The sequence below is a fragment of the Macrotis lagotis genome, chromosome 2, assembly GCF_037893015.1.
Source record: "Macrotis lagotis isolate mMagLag1 chromosome 2, bilby.v1.9.chrom.fasta, whole genome shotgun sequence".
Classification (NCBI taxonomy): Eukaryota; Metazoa; Chordata; class Mammalia; order Peramelemorphia; family Peramelidae; genus Macrotis; species Macrotis lagotis.
Window position 1 is genome coordinate 313,246,377 of NC_133659.1, and position 25,254 is coordinate 313,271,630.

At 39.1% G+C, this 25,254-nt stretch overlaps 1 protein-coding gene across 2 annotated transcripts in view; it reads left to right on the forward strand.

The window, feature by feature from the left end:
- The window catches only part of VEZT (vezatin, adherens junctions transmembrane protein), a 59,374-nt gene that overhangs the window by 25,820 nt on the left and 8,300 nt on the right, over nucleotides 1-25,254 (forward strand). For both annotated transcript variants that reach the window (XM_074226606.1, XM_074226607.1), the window contains exons 6-10: nucleotides 2,938-3,085; nucleotides 12,426-12,757; nucleotides 13,903-14,096; nucleotides 21,968-22,068; nucleotides 23,250-23,457. In XM_074226606.1, the coding sequence (XP_074082707.1) occupies nucleotides 2,938-3,085; nucleotides 12,426-12,757; nucleotides 13,903-14,096; nucleotides 21,968-22,068; nucleotides 23,250-23,457 (983 nt within the window). The remainder of the gene's footprint in view (nucleotides 1-2,937; nucleotides 3,086-12,425; nucleotides 12,758-13,902; nucleotides 14,097-21,967; nucleotides 22,069-23,249; nucleotides 23,458-25,254) is intronic.

The following is a 25,254-nucleotide window of genomic DNA, read 5'->3' on the forward strand; positions in this document are numbered from 1 at the left end:
TGAGCTTGACCATGAGAATCCAGTGAACAAAGGAAAAAAGCCAATGATGAAAGCAACCAAAAGAATTTATGGGGGCGGCTAGGTGGCGTAGTGGATAAAGCACCAGCCCTGGAGTCAGGAGTACCTGGGTTCAAATCTGGTCTCAGACACTTAATAATTACCTAGCTGTGTGGCCTTGGGCAAGCCACTTAACTCCATTTGCCTTGCAAAAACCTTAAAAAAAAAAAGAATCTGTGACCAGTTGAACCATTAAAGAGGGCAACAGGATGCAAGCCTTATAACAAAAGAACAGATATGGAAAAGAGCAATTCAAGCCAAGCTAGTTTGAGTAATTCAGGGCAAAGGCAAGCAAAGCTTACCTACCTTTTAAAGTGGTCACATCATTTCAAATAGTGCCATGTTAGATAGGATTTACTCACCACCAAAGTAGATCAACCATTAGGAAAGAGAAGGTGCCAATGGCAAGACAGGATGGATCAAAGGTGGCATATGACAGATTCCAAGATGCATCTCCAGAAAGCCAAGCATTCTTAGAAGTCATCCTTTGAGGGGATCAGTGCCAGTCTTCTATTAACAAAAGAGAAAGTGAGGGAAAGTTGTGTATCTTGAAAATTAAAAGAGAAGTTTTGATAATGTTAATCATACCTGGAAAGTTTCTAACAGAAATTCAGCTGTAGAGCATCCCCATTCCCCAAGCAAACAATCCAGCCTAGAGCATGGATGTTTCTCAATGAAAAGAACAGAAAGTGCCCTAATTTCTGGCACAGTTGTAAGTAAATGTGATGGCTGAACTCAGTGTATTTTCTGGAAATACTGGAAGGTCAGTTGTAACTAAGAAGAGAGAGAGAGAGAACACATATAAATGATGCTACTGAAAAGTTTTGTGGCTATAGAAAATTGTCAAATGACTCCTAAGCAGTTTTACACAGCAGCTAAAATAACATTTGCTAAATTTAGCCTGACTTGCCTAATTTCCATCACGAGTGATAAATCAAGAATCCCAAGATTTGTCCAGGATATTTGATTTTTAATCTTGTCCAAACTAATCGTCAGACTTATAAAAGAGAATTGTAACCAACACTGCATTAATCAGTATGCTCGTTTTTCCACAATGCCTCCAACATTTAACTGTTCACTTCTTTAATTATCTTTAAATTTATTGACTTATTCTTTCAATATTGTTAACATAGTTTTTAGCAATCGTTTTTTTTAAGATTGAGTATCACATTTTTTCTCCCTCTTTTCCCTTTCTCCCCTCCCCCCTACAGAAAGCAATCTAATAAAGAGTTTACATGTATAACTATGTTAAGCATATTTCCATATTAATCATGTTGTGGAAGAAGAATCAGAACAAAAAAAATAAAACAAATTTTTTAAATTGAAGATAGATTGCTTTTGTCAGCATTCAGACTCCATAGTTCCTTCTCTGAATGTGGATGGTTTTTTCCATCAGAAATCCTTTAAAAGGATTGTCTTTGATTTCTTCTTCATTAGTTTCATTAGTTGCCAATTCTGCTTGATTATTTTTAATTTGCATTTCTTTTTCTTTTTTTTCTTTTTTAATTTGAAACAATTAGGGTTAAAATGACTTGTCCAGATTTGAATTCAGATGGACTCCAGGTCCACTACTGTTCTCATGCTAGACTATTTTCCAGTCTTCCTAGAAATTCTTATAGTGACTTTTCATATATAATGTTTTTAGGTTTATTGTGAACCACATCTTTAAATTTTTTTAATTCAGTGAAAAGTTATTTTTGAGTCACAGACAGTTGATGTACAGTTTCAGGGAAGGATGGCATGCCTTTTTTTTGATGCCATGCTTTATTAATGTTTTTATGATCTTTCTCCTTAACAATGCTGTCTCATTGATGCAGCCCTTGAACCAGGGTATTAGTCAAAATATGAAATGTTATTATAACAGGTTACATCATTCACTTGATCCAACATTGAGGCATTATAAGCAAAAATGACTATAACATTAACTACTTAAATGTTTAAAGATATCTGACTTCTGAATTCTGTTAAACCAAATATCAAAGACTTGGGAAAAATTGGGAAATTGGTGGTGTTGGCAAAAGTATATTCTCATGGTGAGAAGGATAAAGAAACTATAGGCATTTGGAGTTTTGATTTGATCTGGATCTGTGATTTTTCCTTGGTGCTAGGAAGTGCTGATGAAATCTTCTTTGTATGAGTCAGAGACTTGAGCCCCAAACTTCTAGACCCCAAGGCTCACCCTAACCAGTACCTTCTGTTGCCACCCAATATACAGGGATGAAAAGGGATCTTTCATTCTTCCTTACAAAAATTAACTGGTTGAGTGATCAGAATCTAGCCAGGTTCCTAGGGTGCTCTGTGTTAGCAGTACCTCAATAAAATATTATTTTAATGCTGTTGCTGAGTTAGAGGATATTGTTAGCAGAGAAGAGGTTTTCCTGAAGGTTAAATAACGTCTTGGGGAAAAGATCGAAAAAAATACTTCATCATTAATTCATGATAACTGCCCTGATAATCATGAAGATGCAGATGACCCCAATTATGCTGTTATCCTGCACTCTTCGAGAAAGCCAGTATCTGAGTATCTTCCTTGGCTCTATCCCAGCAGGTCTACATCTTTTCTCTAGACTGACATCAAGAAAAACACTAGGAATGTTCACTCTGTTACATGTTCATTGGATCAAGTTCACTGGAAGGGACTAAAGAAGATTCAGTGCTAACCCAGTTAGACAGATGAATTATCTGACCTTTCTACTTAGACTCTAAAGAACTTCTAGTATTACAGACTAATATCTAGTCAAAGTGAACTCATATGAAGTCTATCTTCTAAAAATGTGTTACAAATGATTGCTAAAGATAATTTGGATTAAATGTTCCAGCATCTCTTCTGTTCTTTTTATGCAAAACCTCACATGGTATTTGCCTTAACTCTCACTTAACCTATCCTTTGAATTCGGAAAGTGACAATGTGACCAACTACATCTGTGTGGTACCTTTTAAAGAGCTGGGCCTGGGCCTGAGTGAAGAGCAGGTATCTGAGGAAGAGGCCCACAACCTGACAGATGGCTTCAGCCTGCCTGCCCTGAAGGTAATTTGTCTTTGTGGAAAAGGTGTTTCCTGGACAAGGGGACCCATGTCTATAGGCTGCCCTTGGGCCTATCAGACAAAAAGGTTTTCAACTACTCTTCTTCTCTTCCACTTCTTGAATACCACCTCTGTAATAATAAAACAAACCAGAAGGAGAAACAGCAAGCAGGGGATTTGGAAAATTTTTTTGATGGCTAGGAAATATGTTTTAGTATACATTCAAAATTCTCTTTTCTTTCCAAACTTCAAAAAATATTCTAAATCTCAGTTTCCCTTTCTCCGCCCCCCTTTTTACTTTTTAAAATTTTCTTTAATGCTTTTACTTTATGGTGATTTAACTTCTATATATCAGAAAACCTTGAGATCTTAGACCCCATCATTTGAGGAGGGGTGGCTTAGAAATAGTTGCTACTATAGTTATTCACATAATTTCCTCCATCTTTTATTTTTACCCTTCCCCAGTTTTAAGGATAAATTATAATAAAATTTGACAGAGACCCTAGAGGGGGCAGCTAGGTGGCACAGTGCATAGAACACCAGCCCTGGAGTCAGGAGGACCTGAATTCAAATCTTACCTGAGACACTTAATAATAATTGCCTAGCTGTGTGACCTTGGACAAGTCACTCTTAACTCCACTGCCTTAAATAAATAAAAATCTAAAAGAGAGAAAGAGAGAGAGACCTTAGAAGTCATTTAATCCAAACTTCTAATCCCAAAAGATCATGTGCATACTTCCTAGTGGAGGGGTTTGGGAGATCCTGAGGATTCATACCTAGAGGGTCTATGACTTGTATTTCATAATTCGTGATTCTAGAGCTGGAAGGAGTCTTAAGAGACCTTTTAGTTCAACTTATTTTATACTTAAGGAAACTAAGGCACAGAGAGATTCATGACCATGGTCACATGAGTGGCAGGATTCAAATCTAGCTCCTAGTTCTCCTTGTCCACTTTTCCATCATACTTTTGTTGTTGTTCTTCAGTCATTTCAGTCATGCCCAACTCTTCATGACCCCATTTGGAGTTTTTTTTGGCAGAGATACTGGAGTGGTTCGCCATTTTCTTCTCCAGTTCATTTTATAGATGAGGAAACTTGAGGCATCAAGGTTAAATGACTTACTTAGGATCACACAACCAGGAAAGTGTCTGAGGCTGCTTTGAGTTCAGGAAGATAAACCTTCCCAACTCCAGGTCTGCTCTATCCACTGTGCTACCTCACTGTCTTTTTTACCATACCACCTACCAGTAATGTGAGTTTCTATGTCTGCTCAGTTCCATCGTCTTGTTTGAGAAATGAAATACCTCATAACATTAAGAAATAGAGTGAGAGAGAGGAAATCATATGAACAAAACTCTTAAGAGCAATAAGACCTTAACAGGTACAACCATTTCCCTAGAAATTGTACCATTTTTCATTACAATAGACCTTAGAACTCATTTAGGGAAGTGGTTCATATCATTGGAAATCCAATGTGCACATAAGAGCCAGTCTCCTCCCCCCTCCTCGTTCTTTCCTTGGATTCCTTATGACAGAGAATAATACTGTGCTCTGTTCATGCAAAAATAGTTGAAGAAATACTCATTTATGGCAATCACTTCATGTGGCTGAGAGCAGAGAAGCAAAGACAGGACTTAATTGCTGAAGGTCTCCATTTATTTGCTGATCTAGGCCTCAAACTCAGCTTACTTATAGGCCAGTGCTCCCCAATAATGTTAAAAGGAATGCATTGGGGGTTTTTTTTTCTCCAGAGAGCTTTTTTATCTACTTTTCCAGCTGGCCAATTCCACTTTTTAAGGCATTCTTCTCATTTGCCTTGTGTTTTGTTTTTTTCCATTAGGCCTAAACTGGTTTTTAAATATTATTTTCTTCAGTATTTTTTTGCATTTCTTTCACCAAGCTGTTGATTTGGTTTTCATGATTTTTCTGCATTGCTCTCATTTCTCCTCCCAGTTTTTCCTCCACCTCCCTTAATTGCTTTTCAAAGTCTTTTTTTTTAACTCATCCACAGTCTGAGCCTATTTTCTATTTCTCTTGGAGGTTTTGGATATGGAAGCTTTGATTTTTGTCATCATCTGAGTATGTGTTTTGATCTTCCATAGGACTGAAGTAATTCTCTATAGTCAGATTCTTCTTTTTCTGTGGTTTACTCATTTCCTCAGCCCAAGACTAATTTACAGCACTTCCAAGGCTTTGGGGTTGGTCTTTTTTGGGGGGGGACACCCCACTGGGACCTTTATTCCTTCAAGGTCTTATGCTCTCTAGCCCGTGCTTTGATATGTAAATAACCACAGCACTGCCCTCTGCCCGGGAGCTGTAAGGAGGGATCCAGCTATCTTAGTATAGAAGCCCAAACTGCAACCTGGGTCTGAGTGTAGGCAAACAGTAGAGTCCTACCCCAGGGAGAGCAGAGAAATCTCTGCAGACTTCTCTTACCGTCTCTGGGGGTACAGGCTTCTTTCTCCCAATTCTCGATGCAGGTTCTGCGGGCCATGCTCCTCACTCCACACTCACCCCAGGTGCAGCAGAGTTCTCCCACCACCCCTTCAAGCTGTTGCCGGTTATTTCTGGGCTGCGCTGAGCTGTGCTGGGCTGGGCTGTACTAGGCTAGGCTGGGCTGCGCCCCGGCTTTTTTTTCCAATCCCAGGTCCTGGTGAAGCACACCTTTCCTGGGGAGCTTCTAAGTTATCTTGGACTGGGAAAATGTAACACTCAGTCTTTCTGTGGGTTCTGCCCCTCTAATTTTTGTCTAGAGCCCTCATTTGTTTGGGGGTGTTGGAATTGTGGGGGAATGCTGCCTTCACACAAATATCTTGGCTCCGCCCCGAATGCATTGTTTTTTGATGGAGGTGATCTCTGTCTTCAGGAGTTTAGAAATTTGGAAAAGGGAGCAAGCAAAATGAAGTCAGAATGTTGCAGCAAAACAAGATTTATCCATAATCTTATAGAGATCCCTTCCATAAATGTCTCAAACATTAACCTTTAAGGATAGGGTTACTAAGGCCTTTTCAAATAGAAGCACCTCAGAAAGGCATCTCAAAATAAACACTTTCATGGATGAAGTAAAGTGATTCGTCAGGACACTGATGTCATTTCTCTTCTCAAATATTCATTTGGCCCTAATATTTGAACCTGCTGTTTCGTTGTCTCCATCACAGCAGCTCAGTTTAGCAAGTAAGGCTTCGCTTTATAGATATGTTTGAGAGAGGTTATTTTTTCCTCCCTTCTTAAAAAAAAATACAAAAGCTTTTTAAAAACTAGACCACCTTTAAAGATGATTCCATAATACAATGTTTAGAAGAAGAATCTATTTGATTCCTTCCTTACTTAGCCCAGTTTGACCTTATCAGCTTTTTCCAACCCCAATCTTACACAAAGGTTTAGATGAGGAAGCCTGCTTTTCCTAATTAACCTTATCTATCTTGTGCTGATCTCTAAATTTTAGATTCCTTGGGCTCCTCTCTACTGTTTCCCTCAGTTGTTTCTGATGCTTCTATTTTTTGTACAACCTTTTCTGATTTTCTGCCTGTTCCTACCTCCTCTTTGTCTTTTTTTCCTTAGGTGGCAACAGAGAAGTCACCAGCTCAGGCTTCTTATCTCTCCATGAACATAAAATAAATCTTGTGGCTTCTCCCTTCCTTCCCTCCAGAAGGGAAAAAGCTTCCTCCTAATCAACATTCTTCACTGTCCTCACTTCATGTGTTCAAAAGCTGCAGACTTGTGGACGTGACTTGTTTAAACTAATTTGTGTAACATTTATTTTTCACATTATTTATTGACCATACATCTTGAATTATACATTAATGTAGCAATGTGCTGCCCCCTGTTGGAAATGTAAAAATACAAGACATAGAGCCTTCCCTCAAGGACTCACTACGCAGCTAATCCATGACGAATTAAATGATGATTCAAGAAACTTCAAAGTACAAGGATAATAGCTTAAGTGAAGGGTTTGGACATTGATTCTGTATTGGATATAGAGTATGTGGCACTTTGACTCCTCTCCTTGCTGCCTCACCCACCCTACCTTTCCCTTCTCCTACAGATCAGGGTTGTTCCTTGGGTTGCGATCATATGATCAGAGTCCTATAATGCTGGTGTGGTGGAAATACACATCTGCTCCTTAGAGTTAGAGCTCTCATATCTAGAAGAGGGAGAAGGTCATTATGTGTTTAAATAGCACTTCCTATAGGCCAGACTTTCCTCTGATTCACATAACCCGTCCTTGTTCTACTCCTTTCAGCAGTTACAGTTGTCCACGTAAGAAGAGGACAACACCTTGTAACTGCCACAATTCAGAGAAGGAAGGGAATTCGGGGGCTCGGTAGACAGGAAGGGATTGCTTTGGCCAGAAGTCTTCTTCCCCGGGATTCAACTTGGGGAGACGATCTCATTGAGTAGAGCTCATCTAGCTTTTGAATAATAGCAAGTCCATCATCAGGCCCATAGAGCCTTCCTGTGTGATGGATCTGCTGCACTCTTCATTCTCCTGGGACACTGTGAGAACTGAGGGTTACCTCCCTACTGCAATCCTTCCAGTACGAGTACGTTGTGGTTTTTTTGGTGGGTTTTTTTTTTAGGTTTTTGCAAGGCAAATGGAGTTAAGTGGCTTGCCCAAGGCCACACGGCTAGATAATTATTAAGTGTCTGAGGCTGGATTTATCTACCTAGCTACCCCTCATTCAAGTAGTTTTATTGTTCACAGATAAAATATGAGACAAAGTCAAACACTCTCATTCAGGTCAGCAAACATTATCTTCTATGTGCATACTATTGTCCTAACCTGGAGGAGATCAGGAGTGTAGATGACACAGTCTGCCCTCTTGGAGAGGCAGATGTGCATGTATTGTCCACTACTAGAATACCAACCTGCATGTGATATTTTGTCCCAGAGAGTTATAAGCCCCCTGTTGTGTGAGCTCTGGGTTTGGGGCAAGTTTCATGGGAGAAGTGATATATGTAAGCTAAGCTTCCAAGGCTGACTGTAGGAACTCACCAAGGAAAGAAGCATAGGGAGGCTTGAACAGAGACTCAGATGCCAGTCTTGGGTGGGCCCTGGTCCCAGGATGGCAGAACCTGACTTGGCTGGAGATCCTAGTCTGTGAAGCTGGGAGAATCGTGCAAAGCCTGGAGAGGTTGGGTGGTGCCACGTTGTGGTGGGCCTTCAGTGTGAGCAGAGGAGTTTGCTTTTAGTCAGGGAGCATTGGTAGCTATAACACTAGATCTCTATGTGAGAAAGACCTAGAAATGACCATGGTCTATATGCTTTTACAGAGCCAGTCTTGACAGTTTTGTTTTGTTTTGTTTGCTATTTGTCTAGCATCTATGAAAAGGATCATCTGGTTTTGATAACATACAATTTTAATCCTTATTTCTTATAATCCTGAAAATAATTTTAAAAGAAACATAACTTCTCTAAGCACATGTCCAAGTGCCTGCATCTGCCCACCAGAGGTTTACTCTGAGACAAGAGAGGCTCAAGAGGTGAGGTTTGGGGAAGGGCAGATGGGACAGGAGAGAAAATAGAGGCCTGGAGAGGAAATTCCCCAGGTCCCAAGGATCAGAGAGTCCTGGGAATGGGTGGTTCTTGAGAAGGGACTCATGACAGCTCCAGCCAGGCCCCTCTGCTCCCTTGGCCTCTGTCTCCATCCTGCCTCCAGCTTCTAGCATTCACATACACAAATGGATCTATAATCTCATAGCAGTGAATATTTCTTCCACTGGAAGAATAGAGAAACAGAATAGAGAAAACCATTTGGATTTCCTAGAGAAGAGGATTTGTTCCTTTGCTTATATGTGGCAAATAGCACCTTCCATGACCTAGATTGGTAAGGAGAGAGGGACCATTGGGCAGCAGCAAAATATTTAGCAGTCCTAAAACCTGGGCACATGAGTCACTTGATTTGCTTTTCTGCTATAACTATATTTGAATGTAATTTGAGACATTCAGTAAAAATATCCATCCTGTGTTATGATTTCACATCTCAACATCAACAGCCAGGACTAGGATTTTATAAAATCAAATCCATACACATCTATAATTTTGTTTACTTGTTTGTCAGTGATCCCTTTTGGGGTTTTCTTGGCAAAGATACTAGTGTGGTTTGCTGTTTCTTTCTCCAACTCATTTGATAAATAAGGAAACTGAGGCAAACAGGGATTAGTGCCTTTTCCAGGGTTACACAACTTGTAAGAGTCTGAACTTAGGTCTTCCTAATTCAGGACCCAGCATTCTATCCACTGTGCCACCTAGCTGTCTCATCACTAAAACAGAATTTTACTTAGATTTGCTCTATTGCCCTTCATATCAAAAAAATAAGGGAAGGGGGTGGTCTGGAGTCAGGAGTACCTGAGTTCAAATCAAGCCTCAGACACTTAATAATTACCTAGTTGTGTGGCCTTGCAAGCCACTTAACCCTGTTGCCTTGCAAAAACCTAAAACAAAACAAAATAAAAAAAGATAAGGGAGACAGAAAGGGGAAGGATTGTCCTAATCTCTTCTACAGTTAAAAAAAATCAAAATGATTCATTGTCTCATTTTTAGCTCTTAATATCTTTCAGATGTTGATCATCAAATTGTTCCCCCTAGTTCTCTTGTTAGCTTCCTATTTCTAATATAAATAGATTCCTTCACTTTTTTCTTTGCCCTTTAAGCTTCAGTTTCATCAGACTTGCCACAATGTTAGGCTTTCCTCTCATTACTTGGTCAGGATCTAACTTTTGGACTGTGATGTCTGGGATATCTACACCCCTCCCTTGCTACCATACTCTCTTCATCTCACCTATTTTTAATTATGTTTTAGGCGGAGTTTATTTTAGTGATATCCTTATCTCTTACCCTCATCTTCATGTTGGAAATGAGCTAAAACTAATCTGATAATGTGTTGTAAAAGATGCTGCACCAAAAGAAGCAGTTATCCGTGGCAGGTAAGTAGAGGTCATGAGCTGCCAATGACACCAGCTGTATCCAGAATATGTAGGACCTCCATAGTTAATAGCTTTACATGGAAATCTTTCCCTCGGCAGATCTGCCAGGATTGAAAGGGAAAAATGTAGTCCAGAAGCATCTGATGCTTGACAAGTAAATATGACAAAGGATCATTTTTTTTTAACCTAGAGGTGGACCTCCAATGTCCACACACTTCCTTTTTTATGATAGCTTCCATGTTTCTTCTCAGGGAAGTCCGTGGTTGCCACTTGATGTGACTTAAGGTGTCCAGCCACACATTTCCTCCCCTTTTCTTATAAACTCTATCTATTGAACACAGCAGATAATACATATATATATATATATATATATATATATATATATGTATTTATATATCATTTTATATATTATTCTTTTCTCTTGAGAATCAATTCTCCCTTTTTTTCTCCCAAAGTCTGTGTTGTTTTCTCTTTTTTTTAGTTTTGTTTTTTTTTTGCAAGGCAAACGGGGTTAAGTGGCTTGCCCAAGGCCACATGGCTAGGTAATTATTAAGTGTCTGAGACTGGATTTGAACCCCGGTACTCCTGACTCCAGGACTGGTGCTTTATCCACTATGCCACCTAGCCACCCCCTGTGTTGTTTTCTTGATTGTGTTGCACATTATACTTATAGGTGGTATGCCTTAGTCACCAGTTTCTCCCTACCTAACATCTCCATGGTTTTCCTCTTACATCCAGGATGAAATACTACTCTATTTGCCACAAAAAGCCCTTCAAGACCAGGCCGCAACTTTTCTTCTAACATGTAGTTCACATGTTCTATATTTTAGCTAAATTGATCTCTGCTTATTCCTTCCACCCTTTACTGGTCTGTGGTTGTTCAGTTGACAGTGGTATTTAGAGAAATACTGAGACCTGTAGTCATTAAAAACTTCTAGGACTTCTCTTGGAATTGTTTACCCAGGCTTTTAAGGGTAATGGCATTAACCCAGAGCTTTTCTGAATAAATTATCCATTACTAACATCACCATGATCCCTTAACCAATGACTCATTTGTTTCTTTTTAGGCTTCAGGTAATATTAGAACTAGCCAATAAGTTAAACCCTCCAGTTTCTTCTTCTCCATGTTCAGTCTTAATTCTTTCTCTAACCTCCAAGGTGCCTTTGTCATCACCTCTCTTTTCCAAAACCCCCAAACTTTCATTCATGAGCAAATATTATATTCCTGTCTGAAACCTGCTTTGATTCACTTGATTCTCAGCATGCATCACACCGATTGCTCTTAGTTTTCCTAATGCTTTCTGCATTTCTCTTAGTCTTAATTATTTCTCCCAAACCTTCTATTCTACTTGTTTTATCTCTTGGCCCCTGTGTGGTACAGAAGAATCGGTCTCATCAGGTCATAGACCTTGATTTCAAATCCTGGCTCTGTTGATTACTGCCTTTGAGATCTTAGACATGTTACTTCTCCAACCCTCATGTGTAAGATGAGGAGATTGGGCTGGATGTTATTTGAGGGACCTATTGATCTTTGACTTCTGAATTGTGCCTCCAAACTCAGCTCATGTTTTCCAGAATTTCTCATTCTACTCTTCCCTTTTGTTTTCTGAGGCTGGCACCAGTACTTTTCACACATACTTGAGCTCACACTCCTTGAGCACTGCTGTCTTGGTGTGTCATTCCTCTCTCCCATCTCCGGTCTTTGAATCCCTGACCCTCTTGACACACCATCAGGTGTCCTTGATTCCCATTCTGCCCTTAACTGATTCTCTGAAAATGCTGTTGTTCATGAGACTGTTGCTTAGGAAAACAGCCAAACAATATTGGAGGAAGGAATAAGGAATAAGACCAGGCTTCATGTTTCCTTCCTGCCCATGTCTCCTTTTTGGACCTGCTCTTCCATAGAGCAAGGTAGTAACAAAGACATTCTCATTCATGTACTAGCTGTCCATGTAACTGCATTTGATTCTCCCCATTTCCCCTGAAGAAAGTTTGGCCCAGGGGCTAGACAGGTGTCTGGGAGCAGCTTTAATGCCTTTTAGAGACTTGTTCCTCACAATTGTATGTATAGAGAAGTCTGAGAGAAATCTCGTGGATTTGGGGGAGAGCTAATGTGACTCCATCTCCCCTGATTTGCTTAAATGCTACATTCAGTGATAGCCTGTATGTATGCAGAGATGATCCAAAGAAGTGAGTCTGTGGCATCTGCTGTGCTCTGATCCAAGCTTCCTAAGTGCTGGGGATAACAACTCAGCAGCCCCATCTTAGGGTCAGTTGTACAGTTGTCTTCCTCTTTATAGAGAAAGAAGAATGTTGACCATGCCCCTCCCCCCAAGGTAAACTGAGTTCAGGCCTGCTCTGGTTGTAGAAATGGAAAATTTACTCTTGGAAAAATCTGATCCAGCCCCATCTCTTTAGGTTTTGTTCCAGCTCTGGGTAGGACAGAGTTCAGAGTTCTTCCGGCGCCTGACACTGCTCCTGTCCACTGTGAATGTGCCACGGGGGCCCTTCCTCATGCCTTCCCTTTCCTCTCATCGGGTCCTGTATGATGTGACTCAAGGTCTACCTCATGTGTATGCTGCCTGTCTGGAAGAACTGAAGCGCAGCTATGAGTTCTACAGATACTTTGAAACTCAGCATCGATCAGAGACTCAGCGATTGTCCAAATCAAAGCAAAAATCAAAAGAGCTAAACAGCCTTCACACAGCAGTGCGCAGCCTCCAGCTCCATCTGAAAGCATTGTTGAATGAGTGAGTACTGACATCAGCTGGGAGAGAGGGGGCCTTGTCTGGAGTTCACCAGCTGGGTCCTTTGGAGCTTGTCTTAGAGGTTGGATTTAAGAGGAGTCAGTTTTGATGCCAGGCTCCTAAAAGATGATTCATGATCTCAAAAGTAGGGAGTGAAGCATCAGTTTGTTAGGTTTGGGTCCTCCTCAACTGTGTTCTCTTTCCTAATTTTAATGGTTAGAATAGGAAAGAACCCAGTGCAATGGAAGATGATACAAACAACCTGGTATTGGAGAATTTGCACAAGGGGAACTAATGTTGCTGAATTGGCATCTTTCTAGCTGTTTTACATTAGGCCCATTACAATGGAACCTGCCATTTTCAGAAAATAACTTACTATAGCAAAGTGACTTGAAATTTCAAATTAGTACAAAAAGAAAGCCAGCATAACCCAACAAGGAATTATCAAGCCTTTATCAGCTTTTCACTCCTTTCATCAAAAAGCACCATCCCAGTCTCCAACACTTTAAAGTTGAATCAGATATGAGACCCCTTGTTGAAGTTGCTGGTCTTCCCCTGGCATCCTAGCAAGCTTTATATGCCCTTTCTCTCTGCCTGTTGTTAACTGAAAACCTCTTCATAAACTTCAAGCTAGGCAACAACATTCTGTCTCAGGAGAGGGAAACCTTCTTCCAGTGTTTTGGGGTTTTTTTAGGTTTTTGCAAGGCAAATGGGGTTAAGTGGCTTGCCCAAGGCCACACAGCTAGGTAATTATTAAGTGTCTGAGGCCGGATTTGAACCCAGATACTCCTGACTCCAAGGCTGGTGCTTTATCCACTATGCCACCTAGCCTTCCAGTTTTAAGAAAAATCAAATTCCAGAGCACACACCACCTTTGGGAACCACCACTAGGAGAGTAGGCATTTTTAATGAAGGGTGCAATGCTTTGCCAAGAGTTCTAGCCAAGCAACTTTGTCATGTGGCCATGGAGGTTAACATGGGATTATATTACTGTCCTAATTACTGTCATACCTAATGTGATGTTCTATTTATTATTAACTTGATAAATATACTTGTATTATATATTATTAAGTTTGTAAGTATATTATTTGAACAATCTTTAGGGCTTTTAATTTCAGATCTGTCTCTGCTTTGCTTTTTTTACCTAGGGTTATAATTCTGGAGGATGAACTTGAAAAGCTCGTTGGTACTAAGGAAGCCAATTCACTAGCATCAGAGGCCTACCAGACTCTGGAGCAAAAGTTAAAGTTGCTCCAGCCCCGAGTTCAAGCAAGCAACAGTTGCTGGGAAGAAGCTCTTTCTCAAGTAGATAAACTGGTACGAAGAAATTCAGATAAAAAAGGTATGTTTGAGAGGTTTTCCTGGCAAACACTTGATGGTCAGGCCTTCCTGTTTATTTAATATTGGTTACATTCTTCAAATATGTAGTTTAGCTTCTGGGATTCAGGTTGAAATTGACTTCAGCTTTACACTCCTTTTTTGGATTTTTCTGGTTTTCCAACGTTATATTTACTGTATATGCAATGGCATCAGTGCAGATACAAAACTGATCAAAGAGTTTTACATAGGGATGAGTTAAAGTTAAAAACCCCATTTAATATTATTGAAGACTTTCAGTGTACCAGTTATTCTAGAACCGAACAGAATATACACAGTGATGTGATCTTTCTCTTCTTTCCCACACATCGGCATTCAAAAATGACAAGACCAATGGACACATAGTTTCTTTTTATAAACAGAATGTGTTTATATGTCTCTATACATGTCTACATATACATGTATAGCTTGGGTATAATACCAACCCAACATAGCCTTTGGACATGATATCTAATGGGGCCTCCTCCTCTCTCACTCTCTTTGAAATAATCAGTTCACACCAACATGCATTCATGCCATCAAGTCTCAGAGACTTTCCTGGAGTTGGGAACTAGTGACAGGGAAGACCACACTTCTAGAATTCATCTCTGATTATACTGAGGGTAGTCTTTGTTGGGAGGGAGGAGATATATATACTACCTGCCACTGTGGTTTCTGATACAAAGCAATCACAATAACACTACTGTCTCTTAAACATAAAGCATTGATTAAAAAATAAGGTAAAATCAATAATGATAACATACCATACACTAAATAGAAGACAAATGCAAGAGTAACAAAATTGAACAGTATGTTCATAAACCTAGATCCACTCTCCCTCCAATTGACATCATGTATGTGAAGGATAATGGATCCATAAGGAGTAGAGAACCCCCTCTACATAAAGCAACTCTGGGATCTGGATTGGACTCAATCCTGGCTGTTGGTTGTCTCTTTAGTCTCTAGCACCTCTTCTACAAAGCTTCCTCTCCTCTCTTCTTGGGTGCTGACGAGTAGAACCAGGGGCTGCGCCTTGCCCTGCCTGTTTTCTTGGTAGATGCTCTTTCAACTTCAAGCAGATCCCTCACCCAGATCTTCTTTATTGGGCTCAAAGGAGCTTCTCCCTCAGGATAGAAAGGGTCATAGAGGACAGCCCTTCTCTCTGGCTATCAAGGTGGCTAAAGGTCAAGAAGTCCAACCAATTCTTCCTTCAGCAACAAAATTCTCTTGATATTCCCATCGTCTTCCAGCACCTACAGAAGTCCAGTGAACTCCAGACACTCAGAGAATCATCCACTTTTAAGGCAACTGTCTATTATTCTTTTCTGATTCTCCTCTGACCTGTTTCTTTGAGGCAGCAGATAATCTCTGCCATCAGCTTCTGTAGGTAACTACTGGACTACTCATTCTTCTCATCTCTACTATCTCTTCTCTTCCTCTCTTAAATCTCTTAATAACTTCTGATCAGGGTCTTTCCAGGAGTACTGTCCTATGACCAACTCAAGATTAAAAAACTCAGAGCTCCAAGATATATAACACAAGCAATATATAATTTCCTCAAATTCCTGAACACTTCCAGGATTTTTAGTTCCTTGTCTGTATCCCTTAAAATCCTGAAAAAAAAATGTATGTGAGTGAATGGATGAACAAGAATACTTCATACCCATCTCCCACTTGTACCTTTGATGTATTTTCAGACAGCTCTCAATGCATCTCTCTAGGCCCCTTTTCTCTTTTTGTCTTCAGAACAGGCTCAAACTGCTTTTCTAACATGAATAATTTTTCTGTGACCCCTTCTGTAACTAAAATGTCCTCATGTAAAAGGACTAGTTCATATTTCCATCGTTATCTGAGGGAAGTGGAAGAAGAGAGTGTGTGTATATATGTTGATAGATGTGTGTTTGTGTGTGTGCACACACACACACACACACACACACACATTATTAATACTTCCAGTGATCTCTAATTTCACTAACATAGTTCTCCAATGTCTCACATCATAACTTGAGTTTGGGTTGACAAAAAAAATTCACTACTTAGTGCTCAAACTTCTGGTAATAAGCCTCTCCAAACTTAGGAAGAAAGCACAAGGTTCTCTTGACATCATTTTTTAGAGTTTTCTGAGATTTTTAGTAACCTAATGGGTCTGGATGAGGCTTTATGAGTAAGGGTTTTTCTTTGGGGATATGCTGACTTTGGTTATTTAAAATGGTATTTAAGAAAGGAGTTGCTGGAAATGCCTTACAGAATCTTAATTTTTATATTTTGTAGGCTTATGATCACTTTATCTCCCCTTGGTGTGAAAAGAAATAGAAAACGTTGGAAAAGAAAAGCATTATTTTAAAGGGGAAAAGGAGTTTAAGACAACATTGTTAGACCACATCAGCTACATGTGCTCAAATCTTTGCCATAATAGAGTTGCTATTTTCTGTTTGTTTAAACCAGCCATTCAGAATTTTTTTGAACAGAAAAGGAACTAGATTGGTCAGGTAGTAAGAGTGAGATACCCATAAAATACTAAAAAGGCCCAAATGAAGCCCACTAACATGTGCCACATGGATATCTGGTGAAGTATTTACAAAGACCTGGACCAGAAGCACACAAAAGAGAAAACAAGGAAGAACTGCAATCTGCAGCTGTGGGAGGGAATCATAACCACACCACGGATTTCACCTACCCATTCATATACTGATGCTTCTCTTTTTTCATTTTTTAAAAAATGTGATTTGAGTTATACTTACAAAGAACTTGGTCTTCTGAGCAGTACTTGTTAGGATGACTCATCAAGATTTTCTCTTGTCTTTGGTTAGCATGAGATTCTGGTCTGACTCAGGTGACCTATGATGGCTCACATTTCTCAGTAGCTATTAAGACTTATCAGAGTTTTGTCATCCTTCTGAGGATAATGTAGTGTCACTAGGCTCATGTGTCATCAAACTGAATAAACTTTTAGTCAGAAAAACTTGCATAAATTTGTAACAGGAAACTAGTATCTTTTTTTAATAAATATTTTATATTTTCTACTATATCCCATTATAGTTTTTAACCAGTCTTTTTTTTTGTCAAGACTCTTGAGTTTTACAATTTTTTTCCCCTCCCTCTGCTCCCCCCACCCCCAGTAGAATGCAATCTGATATAGGCTTTACATTTGTAGCCATGCCAAACATAGATCAAAATTGAACATATTCTGAAAGAAGTATCAGATCCAAACAGAAGAAAGAAAATATTAGAGATAACAAAATTACTTAATAATACATAAGACAACTTTTTAAAAATTGAAGGTAATAAGCTTTTTCTTCATTTAAACTCCACAGTTCCTTTTCTGGATATAGATGGTGTTTCCATCACAAGTCTTTTAAAATTGTCTTTTTTAACTGCTGAAATGAACAATTCCATCATAGTTGATCATCACCCCATGCTGTTGTTACTGTATATAATGAATGGTTCAGCATCAGTTGAGGCACATCTTTCCAGGCTAGAAAACTAGTATCTTGACGTGCTTCAAGATTACTGTTTTAATTTTATCCAAAATGTAATTAGTAAAGCATTTGTCCCCTAAGGGCATAAATTTGTCGTTCAGAACATTTAGCATGCCTAAAAATTTGCAGAATTAGATATTTTGTTTACATTTTGTAGAAACCAGAATGCCTTTGGTATATTAAGTCAACATATTCATTCATCTATCAGCTCATGGCCAATTTTTACAATATAAATATATGATATAAAATAAACTTTATATATAAATATATATATATATATTATACAATATCAATATGTAATATAAAAAGTGAAAACCATTTTTGCCATCATGTTGCTGTTATTCAGCCATGACTGATTCTTCATGAACCCATTTTGGAATTTTCTTGGCAATGAAACTGGAGTGATTTGCCATTTCCTTCTCCAGCTCATTTTAGAGATGAGCAACTGAGGCAAACAAGGCTAGCTGACTTGCCTAGTGTCACACAGCTAGTAAGTGTCTGAGGCTGGAGTCTTCCTGACTCCAGGTCCAGTGCTCTATCCACTGTACAATCTAACTCCCTTAAAATTTTAATAACTGCTCATTGAATTAATTAGACTCTATGGAATGAAATATAGTATTCCTATCTTCAGTTATTCAAGATCCACTTTAGTTTATTTTAATAAAAAGCATTTTTGGGGTGGCTAGGTGGCGTAGTAGATAAAGCACCAGCCCTGGAGTCAGGAGTTCCTTGGTTTAAATCCGGCCTCAGACACTTAATAATTACCTAGCTGTGTGGCCTTGGGCCCTTGGGCAAGCCACTTAACTCCCTCTGCCTTACCAAAAATAAATAAATAAATAAAATAAAAAATAAAAAGCATTTTTACCATAACCTTGCTAAATTGTTCAAATTAGAAAATTATTTTTTAATCTGTTCTCTAACCTTTTATTATTTTCAGTAATTTAATGCATCTAATTTGAAACATCATTTTTTCTTTCTTTCTCACAATTTGATCAAGGGCCATTTCTAAGCAAAATTGTGAACCTAGGGAATATCTGTCCTGTATTCTTTTAACCACCTCCCCCTTCAGCTGCTAGACACCCAGGTCCCCAGTATCTTCAGCCATGGCTCCATTCTGCCTGGCCACAGTACCCTCTTGTAAAGCTTGTCTTTCTGCTTATATAATAAGGAGTGCATATGTATTCATGTTAACTTGAGCATTTTGATCTAGGGAGTGAGAGGGAAAATGGGAAGAAAAAGATGCCATAAGCTGAAAAAGTTACTTCTCTGTTGGGTAAGAACTATTGATTAGTTTTTTGGGTCATATCTCCAACACCTCCACCAATGGTTTACACAAGTAAGTGCTTATTTAATGTTCACTGAGTTTGTGGTGGGAATTCTAGAACCTCCAGTAAGTTGGTTAGGACAGAGACTTGGTAGTAGGTAGGTCCTAAGAACCCCAGAAATATAGGGATGGAGAGATCCTGTAATTACTGTGATACTATCAACCCTCAGAAATAATTTGATACAAACAGATGTAACCTAAAATCTGACATCATTTCAGTACAGTATGCTAAGTTTTGATGCCCAAGAATAAATGCATTTATTTGTTTGAGACTTTTAGTTCTTATTCATAATACTTAGTTCTGAGGTGAACAAAAGAAAGGTTGTATAACAATTATAACTGTAGTACAACAATTCTCATATATTTTTATAGCACATTTATTTACAATCTTGTGTGTGCACATTTTTCTGCCTGAGCTATAAACCTAGAAGCCTAGCAGATGGTGTTTTTTTTTGTTAGGTTTTTGCAAGGCAAATGGGGTTAAGTGGCTTGCCCAAGGCCACACAGCTAGGTAGTTATTAAGTGTCTGAGACTGGATTTGAACTCGGGTACTCCTGACTCCAAGGCCGGTGCTTTATCCACTGCACCACCTAGCCACCCTCTACCTAGCCACCCTCTAGCAGATGTTTTTAACACTCTCTTCAAGACAATCTAATCTTAGACTTTTGAAACAGATAGTACATTCAAGGACTTAGATTAGTTTTAAGTTGTAACATACATTTTGTTACCTTTTAAATTGAAGCCTTGGAAGTTTTGACAGTAATCCTTTTAATGTTTCCATTATCAGACATCAGACATGCTTGTTTCTCATGTTTTCTCTTACAGCATTAAATAAAATTTCATCTCCCCTTCTTGATTAATATGACACCCTACCCTCTTATTCTGCTAATGGTTCTCCTCCTTCAGTAAACACATTGTTTTTGTACTGCTAAAATCACATTGAATCAACAAGTGTATGTGCACTACACACCCATTTTTTTGAAAGGAGTACACCTAGGAGCAAAGATAAATAAATAATGGACCCTGCCCCCAACAAACTACCATGCTCTGTTTTACCACATCATGACAGAAATTTCTTATAGCTTTATTGTGAAAATATTCTTAGATTATTTAAAAATTTTTGCTAGAAAAATGGGAATGGGTTCTTTGGAGTAATGTCTAGTGCAGTAGACACTTTATAGATGGCAATAGTTTTCCATTTGGGGGTTTGGGTTTTTTGGGGGTTTTTTTAGGTTTTTGCAAGGCAATGGGGTTAAATGACTTGCCCAAGGCCACACAGCTAGATAATTATTAAGTGTTGGAGGTTGGATTTGAACTCAGGTACTCCTGACTGCTGGGCCAGTGCTCTATCCACTGTGCCACCTAGCTGCCCCAGTGGTTTTCCATTTTGCACCCTACTTCAAATCAATATAAGAAAAATTTTTCTTTACTCTGGTAGGCTAGTCATTCTATGTGAACAGACAACTTATATTTAAAACTCTTTTCTGTCTTATTGATAAATTATACCTTTTTTATATTGCAGTTTTTTCATTGCTTACTTTTTATGTAATTTATAAATAACTCAGCAGTGGAGCAAAAGATTTTCCCAGTGTTGGCAATAACCTACTTGACCCATAATGAGTAATTCAAATATGAAACATTAACAAATGGTTCATCATTTTGTTACTAAGACAAAGCACTTTAGCCCTGCCAAAAAAGTATGACTGCTGTCCTTTGTTACCATTTTCTTTACCCCCCCCACTTCTGTTAACTCAGAATGAGCTCAATTGAAAGTTTTGATAAAGATTTCCCTCAAAAGTGGTTTGGTATCAAAATATCCCCAGGGAGTGGCATATTTCTCATCATTAAAAAGTTAAATAGAATAATCTTCCTTTTTGTTCACTCTCCAAATCCATGAGAAATAACCAATCATGTTAAGAAGTCTAGACTAAGGTTGGCTAGGTGGCACAGTGGATAGAGCACTGGCCCTGGAGTCAGGAGTACCTGAGTTCAAATCCAGCCTCAGTCACTTAATAATTACCTAGCTGTGTGGCTTTGGGCAAGCCACTTAACCCCATTGCCTAGCAAAAACCCTAAAAAAAAAAAGTCTAGACTAACCAGTTAATGTTGGCAGAAGGAAATTAAAATTTAATCTGAAATATTAACACATTGAATCATGTGTATTTTTAGAAGTTATCTGTTTGATAGCTTTAAGGAAATTCAGATGATCCTAGCTCAAATCCATAAGCATTGAAGATGGAGCATACAAGAGTGAACTTGAGCCCAAGTGAACCTCCTATCATTGCGTTTCTCTGGGTCAGTTTCTCACTCTCCAAGTGGACTTGATGAGTTTGAATGTTTCCTAAAAGCTTCTTATCAAATCTGCTTCCTAAGCTCAGGAGGGAGCTTTTCTAGGAAATGCATCTGTAATTACTCATGATATAAAGTAAAACAAACATTTATGAAACTACCCTCTTATCAGAGGCTTGATCCTGTATGAGGATTAATTAAACCAGCTGAATCAGCGGGAACACGCCTTGCTGCTGTTGGCAGGTATTACTCAGTAAGGCTTCTGAACACTTTCCCCCGCTCTGGATAAGGGATCAGATGTTCTCCAGTTGTTGACTGGAATCCTCTGAGAAGGGAGGGAAGGGAATGTGCACTTATGAGGCACCTGCTGTGTACCAGGCCATCTCTGGGCCAGCATCACTCAGATGAGAAGAATGGCAGACTGTTGTTTCCATTTAGTAAAGAGAGGGCTCCTGCAGTTACCAGTCCCTCAGGGAGTTGGGCCTGTGCAGCAGAAGCCTTCGCTCTAGTACTGTACTCTAGAGGAGTAAATCCTTCAAAACATTATGCCCGTTACTATTCTCAACAGTGCTGAGCCTTTGAACTGGCAGGGATCCTAATAAATGGAAAAAAGAGTCCTGCCTGCTGTGTGGTTGGCAGATCCCTGTCTCCTTGGTTTTTTTGAGAAGGTAAAGTTTGATCCACAGAACAGCCCCAAGATTGTTTGCCATCAGCAGCACCCCAGATTTCAAATGACCTTTCTTTTCCTCATTTGCCCTCCTGAAGGCAAACCTGAAGTAGCTTGTGAAACCTCACACTGTGTCAGAGAACCTTTGCCACAGCCTGCACTGCATATTCAGGACAAGGACCCAGTACCCGAAGAGCAGGTAAGAAACCAAGATCCTTGTGAATGTAGAAAGCCAGAATCTATCCCTGCCCCATCACAGCTGTTAAAACAGCGTTAATACCCCAGAAAGGTCCAGGGGGTGTCCTGGGCAAAGTTCTGACTCCAGAGGCAGGACTACCTGAGCGCAGCTCCCATACATGTCTGTCTCCTATGGGTTCAGTGGCCATAGGCAAGTGGACAAACTCCATGCCCCACAGCAGGCCTCCTGCAGCAGCATAAACTGGGCTGAACTGCTGCTTTATTATTGAATTCCAGAATTCCTACAGAGCACTTTGTTTACCATATCAGTATAATTTTTTTTGTTTTTGCAAGACAGTGGGGATAAGTGACTTGCCCAAGGTCACACAGCTAGGAAATTCTTGTGTCTGAGGTTACATTTGAACTCAGGTCCTCCTGACTCCAGGGCTGGTGCTCTAACCTCTGTACCACCTAATGGCCCTATATCAGTATAATTAGCTGTTACTTTTAAAAAATTAAATCCTTTTTTTTTAAACCTTTTTCAGAGAAGCTCAAAAATAGTAGAACATTATTAGATAAAAATATATTAAAAATAGTTGCCAATAATATCAAGTATAAAACAGATGATTTAATTTTTTTCATGAATGTATTTGGTATTCACTTTTGTTGCCTCCTAATGAATCTTTAAAGCTTTGAAGATGAGAAGTTAAGTTCCCAACTGCTTTCTACTGTTTAGTGATTATATATTTAGTGTTGGTAACCTTCAGCAAGCCTCTAGGTTGATGTTAAAGCTGATGATCACAGCTAAAACTGTTAAAATGTCTACCTCAACTCTTTCTGTTTGACCTTGTCTATTAAGTATTCTAGAAGAAAGCCTGAGATCCTGTGTATCCTCCTTCAGATTATTCCTTAATAATCAGAACCACAGAACAAGTCCTCATTTGGGTGGAGAATGTATACATAGATAGCTATCTTTTAGTTTTTGCAAGGCAATGGGGTTAAGTAGCTTCCCCAAGGCCATACAGCTAGGTGATTACTAAGTGTCTGAGGCCAGATTTGAACTCAAGATACTCATGACTCCAGGGCCAGTGCTCTATCCACTGCACCACCTAGAAGTTAATTGAATGTAATGTGAGTACAAAACATGTTTTCTTGGAGTATAAAAATTTCCTCAGTATAAATGGCATTATTGTGTATTTGCAGGAATTGGAAGCTTATGTGGATGATACAGATATGGACAGTGATTACAGAAAAGAAGACTTTTATTATTTGTCTCAAGAAGACAGAGAAAGGCTGAAGCGAGAGAGGGAAGAATCTAAAAGAGTATTACAGGAATTAAAATCAGTGTTAGGATTTAAAGCCTCGGAATCAGAGAGGCAAAAATGGAAGCAGCTCCTATTTAGTGATCATGGTAAGTTTTCAGTTTTAAAAATTATTTTCATTTGTCGAACATTTTTTTCCTATGCCACCTTCTCTTTGTTTAGTTATAGTCTCTTTGGTGATATCTGACCTTCATCTGGTGGACTAACAAAAGCACTATAATGGCCAGTTTAAAAAAACAGTAATTACATAGTAATATATACAATCCAAGTTGACATGTTTTCACTAATTACTCTCATTCTTAAAAACTGATTTTGTTGATGATTCAGACATTAAACTGTAGATTTTTAAATGCTATAACTTAATTTTCAGGTATAGACATTAGTATGAGGTCTTGAATTCCATGTAACTTCCATGTATCAGTTGGTCTACTGCTCAAAAGACTTCTTGGAAGAGCTCAAAAAGGATTTTAGAAATTGGGTAGAAAAATTGGGGGGAAATGCAAGAGAAATTCAACATCTTGCAAAAGAAGCACCAAATAAATCCTTTAAAAAAAGACATCTGGACAAATGCAAAAAGAAAATAATTCCTTCAAGAATACAATTGGTCAAATGGAAATCCAATTTACCATTGAAAGAAAAAGAATTGAGATCAGATTTCTCAAGTCACATATGTATTTAAGGACAGGAGTACTAGTCAGGGAACTCCATACCATCCCTACACCCTCATTTTCAAGCTGGATCTGTGAGAGAATTGACTGTCCTTTTTTCTTCTCCAGCCAAAGCTTGAAGAAATCTATTCATATAGCCCCTTAGCAGATCAACTACAGCTAAAATTTTCCTATGATTTTTTGAAGAGGCAGAAATTATATTTCTTCCATTTCAGAGTTTCTATGAAGAGTCTGAAAACTTTTTACCTATTTTTGAGCCATGGAGATTCCCCATACTGAATGGAAAGTCTATTAAAGTCTTTTGTGAGGGCAGCTAGGTGGTGCATAGAGCACCAGCCCTGGAGTCAGGAGGACCTGAGTTCAAATACAGTTTCAGACATGTAATAATTACCTAGCTGTGTGACCTTGGACAAGTCACTTAACCCTATTGCCTTGCAAAAAAAAAATTTTATGTCCACTAACAACACTATCATTTTTCCAGTTTCCCAGACTCAAAGTCTGGGAGTCATCTGATACTGTAATTTTTCCTCCTTCCTCCCTCCTTTATTTTCTGTCTACAGTCCCCAAAACTAATGAGTTTTTTTTCTCTGAAGTGATTCTTGTATCTTGTCTTCCAGTTCCTGCTTTCACTATCATAAACTATGTTCTAATTAACTTGTGCCTGGGTTCTTCCTGATCAGTGTCTTCCTCCTGAGCCCCATCATGCATTGCAGCCCCAGACTTTCCTTCCTCAAATGGTTTGTTCATATATCTTGCCCCCACTCAGAAGTCTTCAGATCTTTCTTGGTTCTCTCCATAATTCAAAGCACCAGAAGCTGTAGAACTTGAAAGAAACCCTAGATCATCTGTTCCCCCCTAACTTAACTCCTCTGTGGTCACTTGAAAAGTCACATGACTCCTCCAAAATGACAAGTCATGGATCTCAAACCCACAACCTCAGAATCCAATTCTAGTCACACTTTTAATATCAGTTATCACCTTTGTAATTCATTTTTTGTATTCCCCAAGCATCCATGGGGAAAGCTCTCTGCTAGCTGCTGTTGGAAGGAGCTTCACGAGGAGTTGGACCCATTGTTCCTGCTCTCAAGGAAAGACCCTGCACTCCCCAGAGAGCATGAGCCAAGTCCACAGATCACTCTTTATGATGCTAAGGCTTAAGGTAGATGAGAGAGAGACACACACAAAATTTATTAGACAATGTCAGAATAAGGAGAGAGG